At 42.3% G+C, this 18,481-nt stretch overlaps 1 protein-coding gene across 1 annotated transcript in view; it reads left to right on the top strand.

Annotated features, from left to right (window-relative positions):
• The window catches only part of corin (corin, serine peptidase), a 54,321-nt gene that overhangs the window by 8,590 nt on the left and 27,250 nt on the right, over positions 1-18,481 (top strand). The window contains exons 2-5 of the mRNA XM_055156670.1: positions 2,523-2,673; positions 3,652-3,936; positions 15,403-15,514; positions 17,815-17,910. Of these exons, the coding sequence (XP_055012645.1) occupies positions 2,523-2,673; positions 3,652-3,936; positions 15,403-15,514; positions 17,815-17,910 (644 nt within the window). The remainder of the gene's footprint in view (positions 1-2,522; positions 2,674-3,651; positions 3,937-15,402; positions 15,515-17,814; positions 17,911-18,481) is intronic.

Raw genomic sequence — 18,481 nt, forward strand, 5'->3', positions numbered from 1 at the left:
CAGACCTGGTTTAGTCCTGTTTTAGTCCCTGGGTACAGACCTGGTTTAGTCCTGTTTTAGTCCCTGGTTACAGACCTGGTTTAGTCCTGTTTTAGTCCCTGGGTACAAACCTGGTTTAGTCCTGTTTAGTCCCTGGGTACAGACCTGGTTTAGTCCTGTTTTACTCCCTGGGTACAGACCTGGTTTAGTCCTGTTTTAGTCCCTGGGCATAAACCTGGTTTAGTCCTGTAATGGTTCCCTGGTTTAGTCCTGTTCTGATCCCTAGTGAAACCTGGTTTAGTCCTGTATTAGTCCCTGGGCATAGGGGCCATTTAGTCTTGGTTCAGTCCTTGTTCGGTCCTTGTTCAGTCCTGGTTTAGTTTGGGTTTAGTCCTGGTTTAGACCTGGTTTAGTCCTGGTTCAGTCCTTGTTCAGTCCTGGTTTAGTCCTGTTTTAGTCCCTGGTTAATCCTGTTTTGCTCCCCAGGTTTGTGAGACCTGGTTTAGTCCTGTTTTAGTCCACTGGTTGGTAGTAGCTGTAGTAGCAGTAGTAGTAATATCAGTAGTAGTAATAATAGTAGCAGTATATTTTATGAGTTATCAGTGCACATGCATCTTCCGTCTGACTTATAGAGTTTATTTAAAGCTGCAGCGTCAGGTTTCACTCATGACCAAAATATCTCACGGAAAAACTCCAGACGACAACAAGACCCCTCCTCGGCCTCCTCTGTCCCATGCGCGCTCCCTCACTCCCCCTTTCAAAACAACTATTATTAAATCTAAAATCAAATTAAATACTTCCTCTGGCCACACGGGGTCAGCAGCAGGTTAAATAAAGACTGTAAACTGTTTAAAGAGAATCACTGTAGGCTACCTGACTGTTACTGTCTTAAAAACGTGAAAGAACATCCGAATTATTCACCACGATGAGTTTATGAGCGCTTTTCACAACTTTCATAGAATACGTTTGGAGTTTTGCATCAACTTGCATGCTAACAGCGCATTTCCTGACTCCCTTGGCAATAAAAGGCTTTGTAATTAATTGCAGACAGCACACAGAGGACTTCTTTTGACCTCAAGAGCTGTACTGGGGCGAGACACATTTTGCTCAAACAGAAAAAAATGGGTTGAGCCATTATTGTTATTGCTTGCCAAAATGCACCTTAATCTTAATTAAAGATACATAATTAATCTTTTCAAAACTATGATTTATCAAAGAACATCATGTGCAATACATTAGCATAATATTATCTGCTTGGGGACCGGAATACACACTTCTCCTGTACTTCATCGAGAGGTGAGTCTGATCTCCTGTGAAGCTCCCTGTTTTCAGATGACCGTGGTTGACAGATGGATTAGCCAATCAGGGACAAGCATGGTCCATCTATCAGAAAAAGTAAATTAAAAATGTATATATATATACATCAGGGGACTGAAAACATGACAGATTTCTGAAGACTCAATGAGTAAATCACCTAATGCCGGGCGTACACTGTGTGATATTTTCGATCGTGTCACTCAGCCCCAGTTTAAACTGTACGACCAAATCGCAGGGTTTAAAAGTTCACAGTTCACAAATCATGTTCTCACACTGTACGAACCGATGCTCGGTTGCAACCTGCCTGCGCACACTGTACGTTCACATAACGACCGGAGTTGTTGTTCCAGAAGTAGAAAACCACAAAGAAGAAAACCACAGACGTGCGGAGACACAATGCTGATCCAGGCAAAAAACAGACGCACTGCTTTGGCAATTTGTGCCATTCTCTGCACAGACAAACCCAAAAAGAAGAGGCAACGAATCTGGTCAAAGAAATGACTGGGTAGACGTGGGCAGACGTGGGCAGACGTGGGTAGACGTGGGCAGACGTGGGCAGACATGGGCAGTACGGGTTGTCAGTTCTTCAGAAGGAACTGGATGTAAGTAGCATCAAGTTTTTCACCAAACTTGTGTTCTGTGTTGCTCAATTAGCTGCGCCTCCATGTCCTGTGTCCAAAACACTCGCCGGCGCCATCGTCCTCCACAACCTCATATCCTGCTTCCGCTTCTGTGTTCTCACATGCTCAGTCTGACAGATTCTGGCAAATCGACTCATGGAACGACTTCAACAGAGCGAAACCCTCACGAGAGGCAACTGGATTTCAAAAAGGTTTGATATTTTTGCGACAGATCGGGAGCTGGTCGCGAGGTATTAATCGGTTCTCTTTTGCACCGAGTACACCCGGCGTAACTCTGTTCATCTTAGGTGAAGGAAATGTGATTTTGTTTGTAAATGATATGTGACCAATGAGCTCCTTCGTTTCACATGAATCACTGAAATAAACAAATCTGATTGGACGATCACGTTTTGTTCTGGTTTGAGACACAACAAAGTCCAGGAAGACCAGACTGATATAAAAACTGTATAAAAAAGTGGTACCAGCAGAGGGCGCAGGGAGTCGTCTTGATGAGGCTTAAATGTATAGTGCTTCCATTGACATTATTTAGCTAATACATTTGTGAGCTGAAGTCTAATATTTTTCATCCTTCATCTTGTTTCCCAGTCGCGTGGCGGAAGTGGGCGGGGCATGGGCCGTGAGGGGGCGTGTCCACACAAACTGGGCTCGGCCAATCAGCTGCGGCGCCTGCTCTACATCCTGGTCCCCGCTCTGAGTCTGCTGACCGCTGTGCTGCTGCTGGCTCTGGCCCTGACAGGTGAGACCCGCTGTAGACCGGGTTTAGACCTGGTTTAGTTTACTGGTTTAGTCCTGTTTAGTCCTTGTTTAGTCCTGGTGTAGTCCTGGTTTAGACATGGTTAAGTGCTGGTTCAGTCCTTGTTCAGTCCTGGTTTAGTCCTGGTTTTGTCAGTTTTAATTCTGGTTTAGGCCTGGTTTAGTGTTGGTTCAGACCTGGTTCAGTCCTGGTTCAGTGCTGTTTTCATCCTGGTTTTAGTCATGTTTTAGCCCTGGTTTAGTCCTGGTCTAGTCCTGATTTTAGTCATATTTTAGTCCTGATTTTAGTCATATTTTAGTCCTGATTGTAGTCATGGTTTAGTCCTGTTTAGTCCTTGTTTAGTCCTGGTTTAGTCCTGTTTCAGTCCTGGTTTAGTTCTGGTTTAGACCTGTTTTAGATCTGGTTTAGTCCTTGTTTAGTCCTGGTTTAGACATGGTTTAGTTCTGGTTTAGTCCAGGTTTAGACCTGGTTTAGACCTGGTTTAGTTCTGGTTTAGTCCTGATTTTAGTCATATTTTAGTCCTGATTTTAGTCATATTTTAGTCCTGATTGTAGTCATGGTTTAGTCCTGTTTAGTCCTGGTTTAGTCCTGGTTTAGTCCTGTTTCAGTCCTGGTTTAGTTCTGGTTTAGACCTGTTTTAGATCTGGTTTAGTCCTTGTTTAGTCCTGGTTTAGACATGGTTTAGTTCTGGTTTAGTCCAGGTTTAGACCTGGTTTAGACCTGGTTTAGTTCTGGTTTAGTCCTGTTTCAGTCCTGGTTTAGTTCTGGTTTAGACCTGTTTTAGACCTGGTTTAGTTCTGGTTTAGTCCTGTTTCAGTCCTGGTTTAGTTCTGGTTTAGACCTGTTTTAGATCTGGTTTAGTTCTGGTTTAGTCCTGGTTTAGCCCTGGTTTAGACCTGTTTTAGATCTGGTTTAGTTCTGGTTTAGTCCTGGTTTAGTCTTGGTTTTTCTGTGTTTCAGGGATGCTGGGCAGTGGTCTGTTGGCCTCCAGTCCTCTGCCGTCGCCGAATCCTTTAACCGAAGATGACATCACAACAACAAGCCCCACCCCCTTCGCCACTAACCACACCCTCACCACCCACTCTACAACGAGCGCCGCCACTTCAGCTGCTGTGATTGGAGCAGACCGTCCGGAGACCACGCCCCCTCCCACAGAGCCACCTCCTGATTGGCTGACCACCGTGACGTCACTCAGCACCATTTCTTTGTTGAGCTACACCACATCTGCGCCCGCTTCAGAAAATGGTTTGTATAAGAAACGAGTGGTACTTCGCAGTGACAATATGCTGGAGGTGTTCTACATGTGTCTCTATGGTGGAATGTTTTGGCCAGTTTCCATTGTGACACAATGCACACAGTTTTAAGATAGTCTGAAAACTTAAGAAAAAATACAAATGGATTTAAACAGCACATTTTCAAGAGCCGGTGATGTTGATGGTCCTGTTTTGGAGTATGATTTTCAACAAAAAACTTGAGAGTGACTAACTGAAAAATTGAAAAAATCATCTCACTTGTTGTAGTTCCAACTAAAGCCCTATTCGCACAGGATAAGTACAACCTGGGGACGTGTGTTAATTTGTAAATTACTGCCCCACGTCTGTGTTACTTGCAGCGCATTCGCATGGGATAAGCAACGTCTATAAATTACTCTGTTTGACTGATATATATACTGATACATCAGCTATAGAAATAGGAAGGGCAGTTAGTATAAAGGCGACCGGACCAGTACTAGACCAGGACTGAACCAGGACTAAACCAGGTCTAGACCAGGACTGGATCAGGACTGGACCAGGACTAGACCAGTACTAGACCAATACTAGACCAGGACGGAACCAGGACTAAACCAGGACTGGACCAGGACTGGATCAGGACTGGACCAGTACTAGACCAGTACTAGACCAGGACGGAACCAGGACTAAACCAGGTCTAGACCAGGACTGGATCAGGACTAGACTAGGACTAAACCAGGTCGAGAGCAGGACTGGATCAGGACTGGACCAGGACTAAACCAGGTCTAATCAAGGACGGAACCAGGACTAAACCAGGACTGGACCAGGACTAAACCAGGACTGGATCAGGACTGGACCAGTACTAGACCAGTACTAGACCAGGACGGAACCAGGACTAAACCAGGTCTAGACCAGGACTGGATCAGGACTAGACCAGGACTAAACCAGGTCGAGAGCAGGACTGGATCAGGACTGGACCAGGACTAAACCAGGTCTAAACAAGGACTAGATCAGGACTGGACCAGGACTAGACCAGGACTGAACCAGGACTGAACCAGGACTGAACCAGGTCTAAATAAGAACTGAATCAGGACTGGATCAGGACTAGACCTGGACCGAACCAGGACTACACCAGGACTAAACCAGGTCTAAACAAGGACTAAATCAGGACTGGACCAGGACTAGACCAAGACTGAACCAGGACTGAACCAGGTCTAAACAAGGACTAGATCAGGACTGGATCAGGACTAGACCAGGACTGAACCAGGCCTAAACCAAGTCTAAACAAGGACTAGATCAGGACTGGATCAGGACTAGACCAGGACTGATACAGGACTGGACCGGGACTAATCCAGAACTGGTATAGAACTGAATCGAGACTAAACCAGGACTTAACCAGGACAAAACCAGTGTCGATGTAGCGGGCCGAGTTGCGCGGATCACTCCCCTCCCCCAGTTCTCAGTGTGGATCTAGCGGGCACTAGATCTCCCCCACTCCCCGATATGGAGGATAGTCATATTATTTTAAATGTTCTTTACCACCTTCTGCTCCACATGTCATCCAGGCCATCATCCTGTGAGAATTGTCTCTCTTCTTGGACCTCTTCCCGTTTCTGCAGATCGGATTACATACAGTACGATACTGGGCCGTGTTAGAATTTGCCCCTAAAAAGCTGTCAAAAGTGCTAATCAAAATTTCTACCTCAGCCTCCATATTCAAGCCAGAAAGAGACAGAAAAGGCGCAATTACCACAGCAAACACTGAGATGCAGATTCACACAGGACTAGTATTATCACCGGACGTCTGTGTTTGGCCAAATATAGTAGGACATTTGCGGCGTAATTTTTACTTTACAAATTACAGACATGCCACATTCGCACGGGATTAAGATCTCAGGAATCCTCCGCAATTATTACAATTCATCAAAGGTCCACAGGTTATACTAGTCCTGTGAGAATAGGGTTTATGTCAGTTCTATCTGGTCAGATTGTGATAAAACAACACTCAGATTAAAGCCTAAATGACGCCACAGGAAAACTTGCCCGATTTTGGCTGTGATTTGCTTCTCCTCGAGTATGGGGAGGCGTGACCCGACTTTGTGTCTTCGTGTGCGGTTTTGAAGCCACTGCACTTCTCGTGTGTGTGGTGTCAGTGTGACTCTGAGCTGCTCTGTCAGATCATAACCACTAAACATCAGCAACGCTACAATAACAGCCAATAAAACAGAACGTCAGGGGCAGAGGAGTGATTGGAACAGAAGCGCAAGATACAAACTCAGGATATAGCAAAAATAATGAGAAGACTTTAATAGGAGGCTTTCAGTCACGTGATCACGATGATGCGCGAATTTCAGGTGGAGGGCAGGAAGTGAAGATAAACACGACAAACACGGCTCTGGAGAACACAGATATGGAGAAGAGTTCTTATTGTAAGGATTTAGAGCCAGTAGCAAGGCAAAAGTACGAGCAGTTAGTCGACAAATATATTGGGCTTGACCCTGATCTTATTGAAAATGAGAGAATTTTCAACCAAAGTAAAAGATTTGCCGACAATCGAGGCAGAGGAGATCACGAACTATTTAGCTCTTCAGACATCGTTCTACACCAGACAACAGATGAAGGTGTACAAAAGTTTGGAGGCATAGAACTTTTTTTTGTCAGTGGATGGATCCTCAACCTTGGTGCAAAACACCTAAATGATGATTATGGTTTGGTCTTCGCCGGGGTGAATGTTTCTCTTATTTTATGTGTATAGACTGTAATGGGAAAAACTGCAGTGTATCAGCAGTGACCTCTATCTGAACTATTTAATGTCAACAAACGTCGTTCGCCGTTAGTCGTTCATGATTCATTCATGTTTAGGTAAACCACAAAAAATTTTTTAGCTTTGTAACAAACCTTTGTTGAAGTGGTCACTGCAGACACGAGCATTAGTGAATTCTGCTCCTCCAGACCGCAAACAGGTTTGTAATCCACTTTTTACGGCGTTGTTCTGTCGGCTTTTCCCATGTCTGACCTTTGTGGACCACTATATTTGGTACTCTAAAAAAAAATCGCTTTTCCTTCTCTCGGTTAGAACAATTGGCACAGCCGTAAACTACACAACACATCGGCATTTTCCTCCAGTCAGTTCACTTCCTGCTCTCCATCTGATCTGACAAACGTCGCCCTGTGACGTCACGTGAAACCCACCTATTCCTCACCTCTCATGAAGTGGTAAATTTAAAGTCCAGCATCTCATCTACATTATCCATAGAAATAATGACATCCAGTCCACAAAACAGCGCTGTTAATCCAGTTTGAGGCGTTCTTTAAAAGTAAAAAGGCCAGCGTAGTTCCTCACGTGTGTCTGTTTACATCCACACAGCGCACGCGAGGTGAAGTTGCAGATTAGTGATAGTGACTCTACTTCCAGTGGACTTTATCAATCTTTTATGCTTTAAAGTCTGGAATTTTGGACATAGGACATAATTTCCTAGTGAGTGGAGACACTTTTTTAAAGGAATAGTTTGGGTTTTTTGACTGTATGGCATCCCCGTGAGCAGTGTTGTGCATCCACACTGACTTACCCCTGACAGCGTCCGGTGAGCTGAGATACTGGCCGGTTTCGGTGCTGACAAAAGTATTCCGGCAAGTTGGCTGGAGACATTAAAATAGAAAAGCGTTTTTCTTCTCAGAACAATATGTGCAGCACTTTTAAATTACTCTCACCAAAATAACTGCGAAGATGCTGAACTTTTGCGCCGTATATTGACTGAACCAGGACTAAACCAGGACTGAACCAAGGACTGAACCCAAACTGAACCAGGACTAAACCAGGACTAAACCAAGGACTAAAACAGAACTGAACCAGGACTAAAACAGAACTGAACCAGGACTAAAACAGAACTGAACCAGGACTAAACCAGGACTAAACCAAGGACTAAAACAGAACTGAACCAGGACTAAAACAGAACTGAACCAGGACTAAACCAGGACTAAACCAAGGACTAAAACAGAACTGAACCAGGACTAAAACAGAACTGAACCAGGACTAAACCAGAAGTGAACCAGGACTAAACTAGGTCTAAACCAGGACTAAACCAGGACTAAATTAGGTCTAAACCAGGACTAATCTTGGACTAGAACTTGGAAGCGCTTTGCAGACAGGGTGTCTGCATTTGTATCGAGTAAAATATTAACATTTTTCCCCTGTAATGCCGTAACATTACTGCGTTACAGCAAAAAGCAACGCATCACAGTAATTCGTTACTTTTATAACACATTACACCCAACGCTGGTGGCAGCCTTAACAAACCACCAGACAGAGCCGTGCCTACAGTTAGCGTCAGCAGCTGGCTTGTGACTGTAATGTTATATGAGAGGGACTTGTTCAACAGCACAAATCACCTGACCTTTTGTCGTTTCTGTGGTCTGACAATGTCTTATTTTTGTCTCTTTTTTTCGGTGATAAACGACGAGGTTCGGGGACACATCGAGCTAAAGTTTGAGCTGACTCAGCGTTTTGCGGAGAGGACACTTTGGACAAACGGAGGAGTGTCCCGAGCACATACTCTACTAATGAATCGGCTGTCTCTCTCTCTCTCTCTCTCTCTCTCTCTCTCTCTCTCTCTTTCTTTCTCCTCTATCTATCTTTCATCCATCTCTCCTCTGTCCTCCCCCTGTATTCTTCATCTTTCTGTTTCATCTCCTTCTCTCTCCCTCTATGCTTTATCCCTCTCTTCTCTCTCTCTTTCTCTCTCTCCCTTTATCCTTTCATCTCTCTTTTTATTTTTCATCCTGCTCTCATCCTCTTTATCTATCTATTCTTCCTCTTTTTTCTAATCTCTTTTCCTCTGTCTCTCTCTCTTCCTGTCTATCCTTCATCCCTCTCTGCCTTCTCCCTCTCGTTCTCTTCTTCTCTATCCTCTCACGCTCTCTCCCTCTATTCTTCACCCCTCTTTCCTCTCCTCTCTCTCTCTCTCCCTTTATCCTTTCATCTTTCTCTCTTTTTATTTTTCATTCTGCTCTCCTCATCTATCTATCTATCGATCTATCTATCTGTCTATCCTCCATCCATCTTTCCTCTCCTTTCTTTCTCCTTCTCTCTGTCTCTCCCTCTATCCTTCATCCTACTTTTTTCTAATCTCTTCTCTCTCTCTCTCTCTCCCTCTATCTCTCATCTCATCTCCTCTCTCTATTTGTTCTCCTCCTCTTTTTCCCTTCCTCTCTTTCTGCCTCTCGTGTCTCTCTTTCCTTTGTCTTTCTTTCTCCTTTCCGCTTTTTCTCTTTCCATTCACTCCTTTCTCTTCCCTCTTTTTCTTTTCTTTCTGGCACTGTCTTACTCTCTCCTTTCCTCCTTTCTATCCCCATTTAACCCGTCCCTCTCTCTCCCTTCCTCTTTCTTTCATTCCCCTCTCCCTCACTTTTTAATCTTTTCAATTTACTCCTCTTTTCTCTCTCTTATCTTTTAATATCTAATATTTATTCTCCCACTCATATTTCTCTCTTTCTCCATCTCCCTACATTTACTTCCTCCCTCGCTTTCTCTCCTACCTATTCCCCTCCTTCTCTCTCTCTCTGTTTCCTGTCTTTCTCACCCTCTCTTTTCTTTCTCTCTCTCTCAGTCCCTCTCTCTCTCTTCTACATCGCTCGGCCCCCTCCCTCTCTCTCCATCACGCTCCTCTCTCCCTCCCTCTCCTTGCTCTCTCTCTCCATCAATCTCCTCTCTCTCCCTCTCTCTATCATTCTCCTTTCTCCCTCTCTCTCCTCCCTCTCTCCATCACTCTCCTCTCTCCCTCTCTCCCTCTCTCCTCTCTCCTCCTTTCTCCATCACTCTCCTCTCTCCCTCTCTCCATCACTCTCCTCTCTCCCTCTCTCCTCCTTCTCTCCATCACTCTCTTCTATCCCTCTCTCTATCATTCTCCTTTCTCCTCTCTCTCCATCACTCTCCTCTCTCCCTCTCTCCATCACTCTCCTCTCTCCCCCTCTCCTCTCTCCATCACTCTCCTCTCTCCCTCTCTCCATCACTCTCTCTCTCCCTCTCTCCTCCTTCTCTCCATCACTCTCTTCTATCCCTCTCTCTATCATTCTCCTTTCTCCCTCTCTCTCCACTCTCCCTCTCTCCTCCTTCTCTCCATCACTCTCCTCTCTCTCCCTCTCTCCATCACTCTCTTCTCTCTCCCTCTCTCCATCACTCTCCTCTCTCCCTCTCTCCATCACTCTTCTCTCTCCCTCTCTCCTCCTTCTCTCCATCACTCTCCTCTCCTCCCTCTCTCCATCACTCTCTCTCCCTCTCTCCTCCTTCTCTCCATCACTCCCCTCTCTCCATCACTCTCCTCTCTCCCTCTCTCCTCCTTCTCTCCATCACTCTCCTCTCTCCCTCTCTCCATCACTCTCCTACCTTCCTCTCTCTCCCTCTCTCTCTCCATCATTCTCTTCTCTTCCTGTCTCTCCCCTCCTCTCTCTCCAGCCACCTCCCCTTTCTTCCTCCTCCTCATCTCACTTTCTTTCTCTCTCCTCTTTCCCTCTCCTTCTCCCTGATTCTCTCTCTTGTCCTACAGTGTCCTCCCTCTTTCTCTCACTCGTCCTCTCTCTCCTTTCCTCTCCTCCCCTCTCTTTTTCCGTCTGATCCATACTCTTGTCCTACAGTGTCCTCGGGCGTCTCCGCTGAATGCAAACGAGCGTCTGTCTGTCCATCCTCTCGCCTGATTGGACATTGGCTTTGGGACAAGACTTTTTTTTTTTTTCCCAAAACACAAACAAAATCACCAAAATCTCTGAAGATAAAATGAAATAAGCCGAAGAAGGACAGTGATTCGTAGCGATTTACAGAGACGTCGTGAACGGGACAGTTCAAAGCACACGAGAGTTTATGTGATTCTCTTCTTCTACCAGTAGACGGCACATGTGAGGGTAGAACTGTTCCCCGTCATTCCCCGATTAGATTTTTTTGCTGAATTTGCGTTAGTCATGCCAGTCGTTGGCTTGACTTTATTTTCATTATTTTATTCACTCTCCCTATTCACCATCTCCTCCCGTTCAACTTTCAGCGTTCAACTTTATTATTGTCCCAGAAGGAAACAGTTGTGCAGCAGTGTCGTAGAGTAAACATACAATACAATTCAATAATTCACTAAACTACAGCGCCACCCAGAAGCAAGGAGGTTAAAGGGACAGTTTGGAATTTTGGACATAAGGGTCAGTTCGTATGAAATCAGCCGCTCTCCCCTTTGAGCCTCCCCTTGGCTGAAAAATATTCAAAACATTTCTAAAATTACCAGATTAAAAAATCTCAAATTTTAGCTCAATCCCTTGAGTCGTTCCTGAGTTATGGGGCCATGATCACTTTTTCTGAAGCCTTAATTTATAAGCATGTTTGAGAGACCATAACTTCATAAAAAATAGAGCTAGAAAGCTGAAAATTTGTATTATTGTAGATTCATAGATTCTGAATCTGTTGTCAAATATTGAGTATCTTTATTAAGGGGGGTGCTGTGGGCCCCCAAAAATCTCACATTTGGAAAAAAAAAAATTCAGTTTTTGAGGACCAAGATCTATTTACTCCAAGCAGTTATTTACAAACTAACTGCTGAACCTGAATATTTGAGAGAATGACCATTTCTGACAACAATCTCACACTTTTCTGAGCTTTCATGTGGATGGTGTAGAGTCCCAAATATGGTCATAGACCAAATGTGATCTTTTTGGCCCCTTCTGTGGACCCTTGGTTCCCCATGTGGACAGTTAGATGTTGATCAAAATTTTTTACCAGAGAAACTTTGGCATATTCTGATTAGTCTAAAATAATAAAAACATCTACTATTAACTTCCTTCATTTCAAAACAAATTTTTGAAAATGAGCTCTCATGGGTCATTTTTGGTGGAGCTTAGGGACTTTTCCGCCTGCAGAAAGGTTCAATTCCCTTTAATAGACTTAAACACTGTTTGCTTGTTCTAAGGGAAGATAATTGGAGATTATTTGTGGCTACAGCTTCCTAGCTCTAGTTTTTTATGAAGTTATGATCTCTCAAACATGTTTATAAATTAAGGCTTCAGAAAAAGTGAGCATGGCCAAATCTGCCAAATCTGAGATGGCTCATAGGGGAGATTTCTTGAAAACGGCTGATTTCATACGGACTGACCCATAAGACCCAATTTCCTAGTGAGCCAGAGTGTTGGAGACGTGTGGAGACACTTTAAAATATTCCATCCAGTCCTTGTATTTGCAGAGGTCAGTGGTGCTAGGCTAGTGCATGTCAATGGCCATAGTTCTCCTGCCACTAAAAACAGTCTTACCCACTCCACAAAACACCTGAAACAAATCTATTATTACACCAGACTGTCCATGTGAATGTCTGTGTTGATAGAATAATGTTTGAAATAAAATTAACATTGCATTATATGAACTGCTGAGTTTTCTATCAGGAAGTACAACTCACCTGCTGCTGCTGCTCAGACATAAATCCTTCAAATACAAGTCTAGCACCAGTGACCTCTGCAAATACAAGGACTGGATGGAATATTTCAAAAAGTGTCTCCACACGTCTCCAACACTCTGGATCACTAGGAAATGAGGTCCTATGTCCAAAATTCCAAACTGTCCCTTTAAACTCCTCAAAGAGCAGGTGGTCAGGTCAGGGCTCTTCAATATTTGCTGGACAAATCACACTTCTGCTGTAGATGTCCTTCAGCTGTAAGCCTACAATTTTACCTGTCACTTTGACCAACCAACGCAGACGATTTCTAGTAGACACAGAGAGGGCACCGAACCAACAGACAATACAAAATGCAAGAATAAATTCAATAAAACTCTGATAAAAAGGGTCATAAGAACATTACTGACGTTTAAAGAATAAATTTTCCTTAAATAGACCAGTCTTTGCTGCACTTTCTTGCAGATGGCATCAGTGTTTGATTCAAAGTGTCAATAATTGTCCTTAGATATTTCTCCTACCTCCTCCCCTCCTTCTCCCTTCTGTCATTCTGTCTCTAAACCCTCTCTACCTCTCTCCTCCTCTCTCTCAGTCCTTTTCTCACCAAAAACAGTTCTGTCTGTCACTCGAAACCTTAGTTCGCGATCGTTTAAAGGGCCCATCTCATGTAATCAACTTTTCAGAGCTTTCTACCTTCTAAGAGTGATGTGTGGGCCTTGTATATGTCGCTGAAATGTTTTTTAGATTGATTTGGTGTTTTTTTTTAACAAATTGCAGCGTATTTCTGCCACTCTCCCACGTGACAACGAACGAAAGCTGCTACAACGAGGACGCGGCAGATACACCTATGACGCGTTTGACATAGCAGAAAGCACTTTGCTTAAGGCTGAACGCGCTATATCGCCATGATGAATAAAAGTTTATTCCTACCACTATCAGGGTGCACGCCTGTCTCCCCCTCCCTCCCTGAGATGGGCAGAGGAAGGATGGCTCACTCAGAGTCTACGTTACGTTTGGAGGGCGGAGCCTGTGCTTTCTCAGGACGGGCGGGGGGATGAGCAATAGTCGGCCTTTAGTTCCTGGTCTGTGACTGTCTCCAAGAAATCAGTAAGATTTCATAACTATTGTGTAGTGGATGTTCCAAAACCCAAATTGTGCTTATTTATGTGCAGAAGATACAATGTGAAAAGAGTTATTATACATGAGATGGGCCCTTTAAGTTAAAAAGAGTTTGCAAAGAAAGCTTCCTAATGTTTATTTTACAATAAACACCAGTAAAATACCAGACTGCTCACATCAGTTAACTCAGTGTTTCTCTGAATGTTTCTCTGTTTTTTGGGAGTTAAATGAGCTGTGAACACAAACATTGGGCTCAGATTTAACTTTAAATGAACAGATTTAACGAGTAATAATAGATAGCATAAGAACTTGTAGTTTTTCTGTGTATGTGTTAGCCGTAGTAAGTAGGGATGTCACAATAACCAAAATATCGTGATATTGTATCGTCCAAAGTGTTACAATAATATCATGGACCATCACACTGTATCGAATTGCAAGTCTTTTTGGCTTAAATGAATATTTATGCGTTTTTTATGTCTTTCTTTGTGATTTTAATGGCTTTCTTATTCTGTAAAGCACTTTGAATTACCTTTATGAATTGTTCTGTATAAATAAACTTGCCTTGCCATGGTGCAGCAATAGAGAGAACTACATAGACCATGATCCTTTGGTGCAAACTACGTAAAGAAATGAAGCAATTCTTCATATTATAACAGTACCAAAGGCTTTTCAAAGCTTTTCCAGGGTTTTTAAATAGAAAAAAGTAGCATATTCACAATTTTGTAAGCCTCCACAAAATATCTGAATAAATATCAAACTGTGAGATGCATATTGTGAAAATATCGTATCAGGGGATTTTGATATCATTATATCCCTAGTACTAAGAGACAGGTGGCAAATTTGTCTTGGATTCACACTGGGGAATGACACCTCCTTTCCTCACATGGTCTAAACTGGCACACTATTAGACAGCAGTAACATAGGCAGCCCTTAGTGGTGCTATGTGAGAATACAAATGTCGTTAAAGGTCCTGTATTGGGCAGAATTGACTCTTGTGAGCTTTTAGTCATGTTAAAATGTTGTTACCTTCTCAAAAACACACCTGGACTTGTGTTTTTTTTCATTCACACATGCTCAGTCACTCAAAATACTCTGTTCCACCTTGTGATGTCATGAAACGGTAGTTTTCAAGTTAACAGCTCTATCTATCTATCTATCTATCTATCTATCTATCTATCTATCAGTATCTATCTATCTATCTATCTATCTATCTATCTATCTATCTATCTATCTATCTATTTGTGTCTATCTATCTATCATCTATCTATCCTTCATCCCTCTTTCCTCTAGTCTTGCTCTCCTTCTCTATGCATCTCCCTCTATTCTTCAACCCTCTTTATTCTAATCTCATTTCATTTCATATCTCTCTTTCCCCATCTGTCCCCTCACTTCCTCTCTTTCTCTCACTCTAGCCTTCATCCCTCTCTCCTCTAATCTTCTCTCTATCTATCTATCTATCTATCTATCTATCGATCGATCGATCTACCAAAATTGACTCTTGTGAGTTTTAAGTCATGTTATAATGTTGTTTCCTCCTCAAAATCAGACCTGGAGTTGTGTTTTGTTTCATTCGCACATGTTTGCATAATCCTTTATTAGTCTGTCGACATCTGCAAAGTTCAAAATGCTCTACTAATCAGCTACCTTTACCTTTAGTTCAGTAGTTCCAGGGCTGAAATCATACTAATGATTCTAGTGAAGGTGAGTTTTTGACCACACTATCACAAGGTGGAACAGAGTGTTTTCAGTCTGAGAGAAGAACTCTGACTAAATGTGCAGGATCTGTGTGTTAAACATGTGTGAAACTCCAGGTAGGTTTGTGATGAGGATTAACCAAAACATTTAGAGGAACCCAGCCCTCATGGTGAAAGACGTTAAAGCAGATATAATAAGCGCATTTCATATCTGGAGTGGTCATGTGACTTGTTTTCCTGCTCTGTGATTGGCAGGGAGCTGTCAGCTGATCTCAGAGCCGCAGTGTCACATGTTACCGTACAACCAAACGTGGCTGACGTCTCCGCTCAACGTCGTCAAGAGCTCTGAGGTGGACATGCTGCTCAGGTTAGTCATGTTTTTAATCTGTCATTGTTTATTGTTTATTCAGGGTAGCCACGAGGTCTTAAAAGTCTTTTAAAGGTCTTAAATTTCATGTTCCTAAATTAAGGCCTTAACAAGTCTTAAATTATGTTGTTCAAGTCTTATTTTATTCACAAAGGTCTTGAATTTCATTAGCCTATTTTTTTTTGTTTACTCAACCAGGCTGCAGTGCAATGTTAAATGGAAGGAGGGGAAAAAAAACAACGTGAATGAACGTCTAATTTGGAGTATACGCAAACAGTGCATACTCAATCCAATTCCACACACATTTGCATCACCGTATGCACGCAGATTTCCTCCTGAAAACACTCGTCTAAATGTGGAATAAAAAGTGAAGACACTACGCCACTTTTGTGTCTTCTGTTCGGACCGTCATGATATAGACATAGCCTTAGATTCTAGATATAGTACCGGTAGTTAGTTGGTCATTATTAGAATTAGACCTGGTGTTTTTTGCCCACATAATGGGTGTGACTTTGGTCTTAATTTTCATTTAAGTGGTCTTAAAAAGGTCTTTAAAAAGTCTGAAATTTGGGACAGTGAAACCTGGGGATACCCTGTTATTGAATATGCTTTTTGATGATTTGATGATTTTATTGCTTATTGCCTTGATTGTTCCACAGTATGGCATTAAACGTGTGGACTTGCCACTCCACAGATCCTAGCTGTAACTTGGTCTGGTGGCATTGCTTGGTTGTCTTTGGAGATAGACTTTAATGTCATAATTTGGAACATTCTTATTAAAAGAAACTTACTGGCTGATTACTGTTTCATTGTTTTATTGTCTAACTTTCTGTTGGTTTAATGTACCTTTTTCTGAATTCCTGCGAGGCAACAGCTCTTGTGATTTTGGACTAAACAAAAATTTATTGTATTGATTTTAAAGTAGACTTATTCTGTAAAATTTAGCTTTTAACTAGGGGTGGGCGATATCTCGATATTTTAAATATATTAAGATCTTTTTAAACTTGATATGGATTCTGACATATTGTATATATCGATATAATGTTTATATTCAATTCTGATTTCACCGCTTCGCTTGTTTGCCATCTCTGTGCTCACCCCTGTGCGCCCCCGCCTCCCTGATTTTGCTGCTTGTGTCTCTTTCACTCCTCACTACTGCCGTACATGCCGAAAGTTGGTACCAGTGAAAAGCTTCTAGCACCATGAACTTTTTCCACTATTTACAGACAAATCCATCAGAAGCACATCGTCTGTCACAGAGAGAACACTCATATTCCACCAAGTCGGGTCCTTTAGTCCAAAAGAAGTTGAACTGCATCAGCGGCACAAGGAGCGAGCTGTTTATACAAATGAGCCATGCAGTTTTAAGTTTCCTTTCCATAAAACATAAACACATGTGTCTAAAACTGCATTAAACACATTAGAATCTCAAACGGGCTGATGTGGCTCTAGAGTCGTTACGCTTTATATGTTGTAAAGTTGAGTAAAGTAAAGTTTATTTATGTAGAAGATTTTAATGAATAATCTGCTGCAGTGTAACTTGTACAATAATGTTTGGAAATGTTGGGTTTGATTTGCAGTGGATTGTGGGAGACCTCACAGCTCCTTACTGCTGGTGAGGAACATGGGTCTGTTAAAATAAATTATTAAATTATTATTTATGTAATTATGGATTTTTTGTAATCTTAAATGTGGCAGAAGCACTTTGTTCTTATATGAACTGCCTACCTCTTGCACTTGAATAAAAAAAGAGATTGTGGGATTTGTCATATTTGTTTTTGCGGTAGTTTTGGGGGGGTTATTTTTCCTTTACAGATATCGAGATATATATCATATATCGAGATCTGTTGAATTTGGAGTGATTCATGTGTCTTTAACCGCTTACTTTCAAGACATCATTTTTCCGATCTGTCCCCGTACACTCCCACTGTTCTGTATTTATGTTTTATGTTCCAGTTTTATTTTCTAAATTGGTGATACACGTAAGATTTGGCAGTGTCACATAGTCATTTTGGTCCATTTTGGTCCATGTGAAGCTATCCATAGGAGGAGCCGACAGCATGCAGCGCTTTGTTGTCATGACGTTTACGGCTACGTCAGCTCCCATTGGACGCCACAATTTTCTAACACAGAAGACATCTATATAAGTCGTTATAGATCAATATTGTGATTTAAAATGTCCAAACTGTAACATAATCCACAGGTTTCATAGATTACAACTATATATACAGCAGACATAAGCACAAGGTCTTCTTTAATTAAATGTTGAATGTGGTATTTTCTGCCTCTTGTTGTTGAAGGTTCTTCAGTTACCTGAGCCGTCTCTCGTGCTACAGACACATCATGCTGTTTGGCTGCTCTCTGGCCCTGCCCCAGTGTTTCCAGGGAGACCACAGGTGAGAACATCCACCAATCAGATGCTGTCTTCGGGCAGATTACAAAGCTATGGGAAAGTTTAGTTACATTCCTGCATCGATCATCTTCTTTATACAACTTTAGGCGTACTTGCTTCTTCTAGTCTAGTGTAGTGTGAAGCTGTAGGGTTGTCAGAGGTATCGAAAATCAGATACTAATGGATAATAAAACTAGTATCGAAACTAGATACTCAAATGGGCAGGTATTGTTTCTAAAAAAGTCCCATTCGTATCGTATCAGAAGAAGTACAAGAGCAGGATATAATGTTGAAAATCACATTCTGTTGTCTAAATAAATAGCTTTTTTCTTGATTTCATTGTAGAGAGCCATCCAACCCATTATTTATGCAACATAAAGTGTTGAAAATACATGACTTTGTTGACTTAAGTCTCTTCAAAGTCATGTATAAAGCAAAGGGCAATGTATTACCTGTAAATATTCAAAGACTGTTTGAGATGAGAATGAGCCACTACAATTTAAAGGGAACCTACATCTTTAACAACCCAGATTCAGAACCAAAGTTATGGAATGAAACATTGCTGTGAAAGGAGT

The sequence above is a fragment of the Boleophthalmus pectinirostris genome, unplaced genomic scaffold (assembly GCF_026225935.1).
Source record: "Boleophthalmus pectinirostris isolate CB_2022bp ecotype Guang Dong unplaced genomic scaffold, ASM2622593v1 HiC_scaffold_20, whole genome shotgun sequence".
Taxonomy (NCBI): domain Eukaryota; kingdom Metazoa; phylum Chordata; class Actinopteri; order Gobiiformes; family Gobiidae; genus Boleophthalmus; species Boleophthalmus pectinirostris.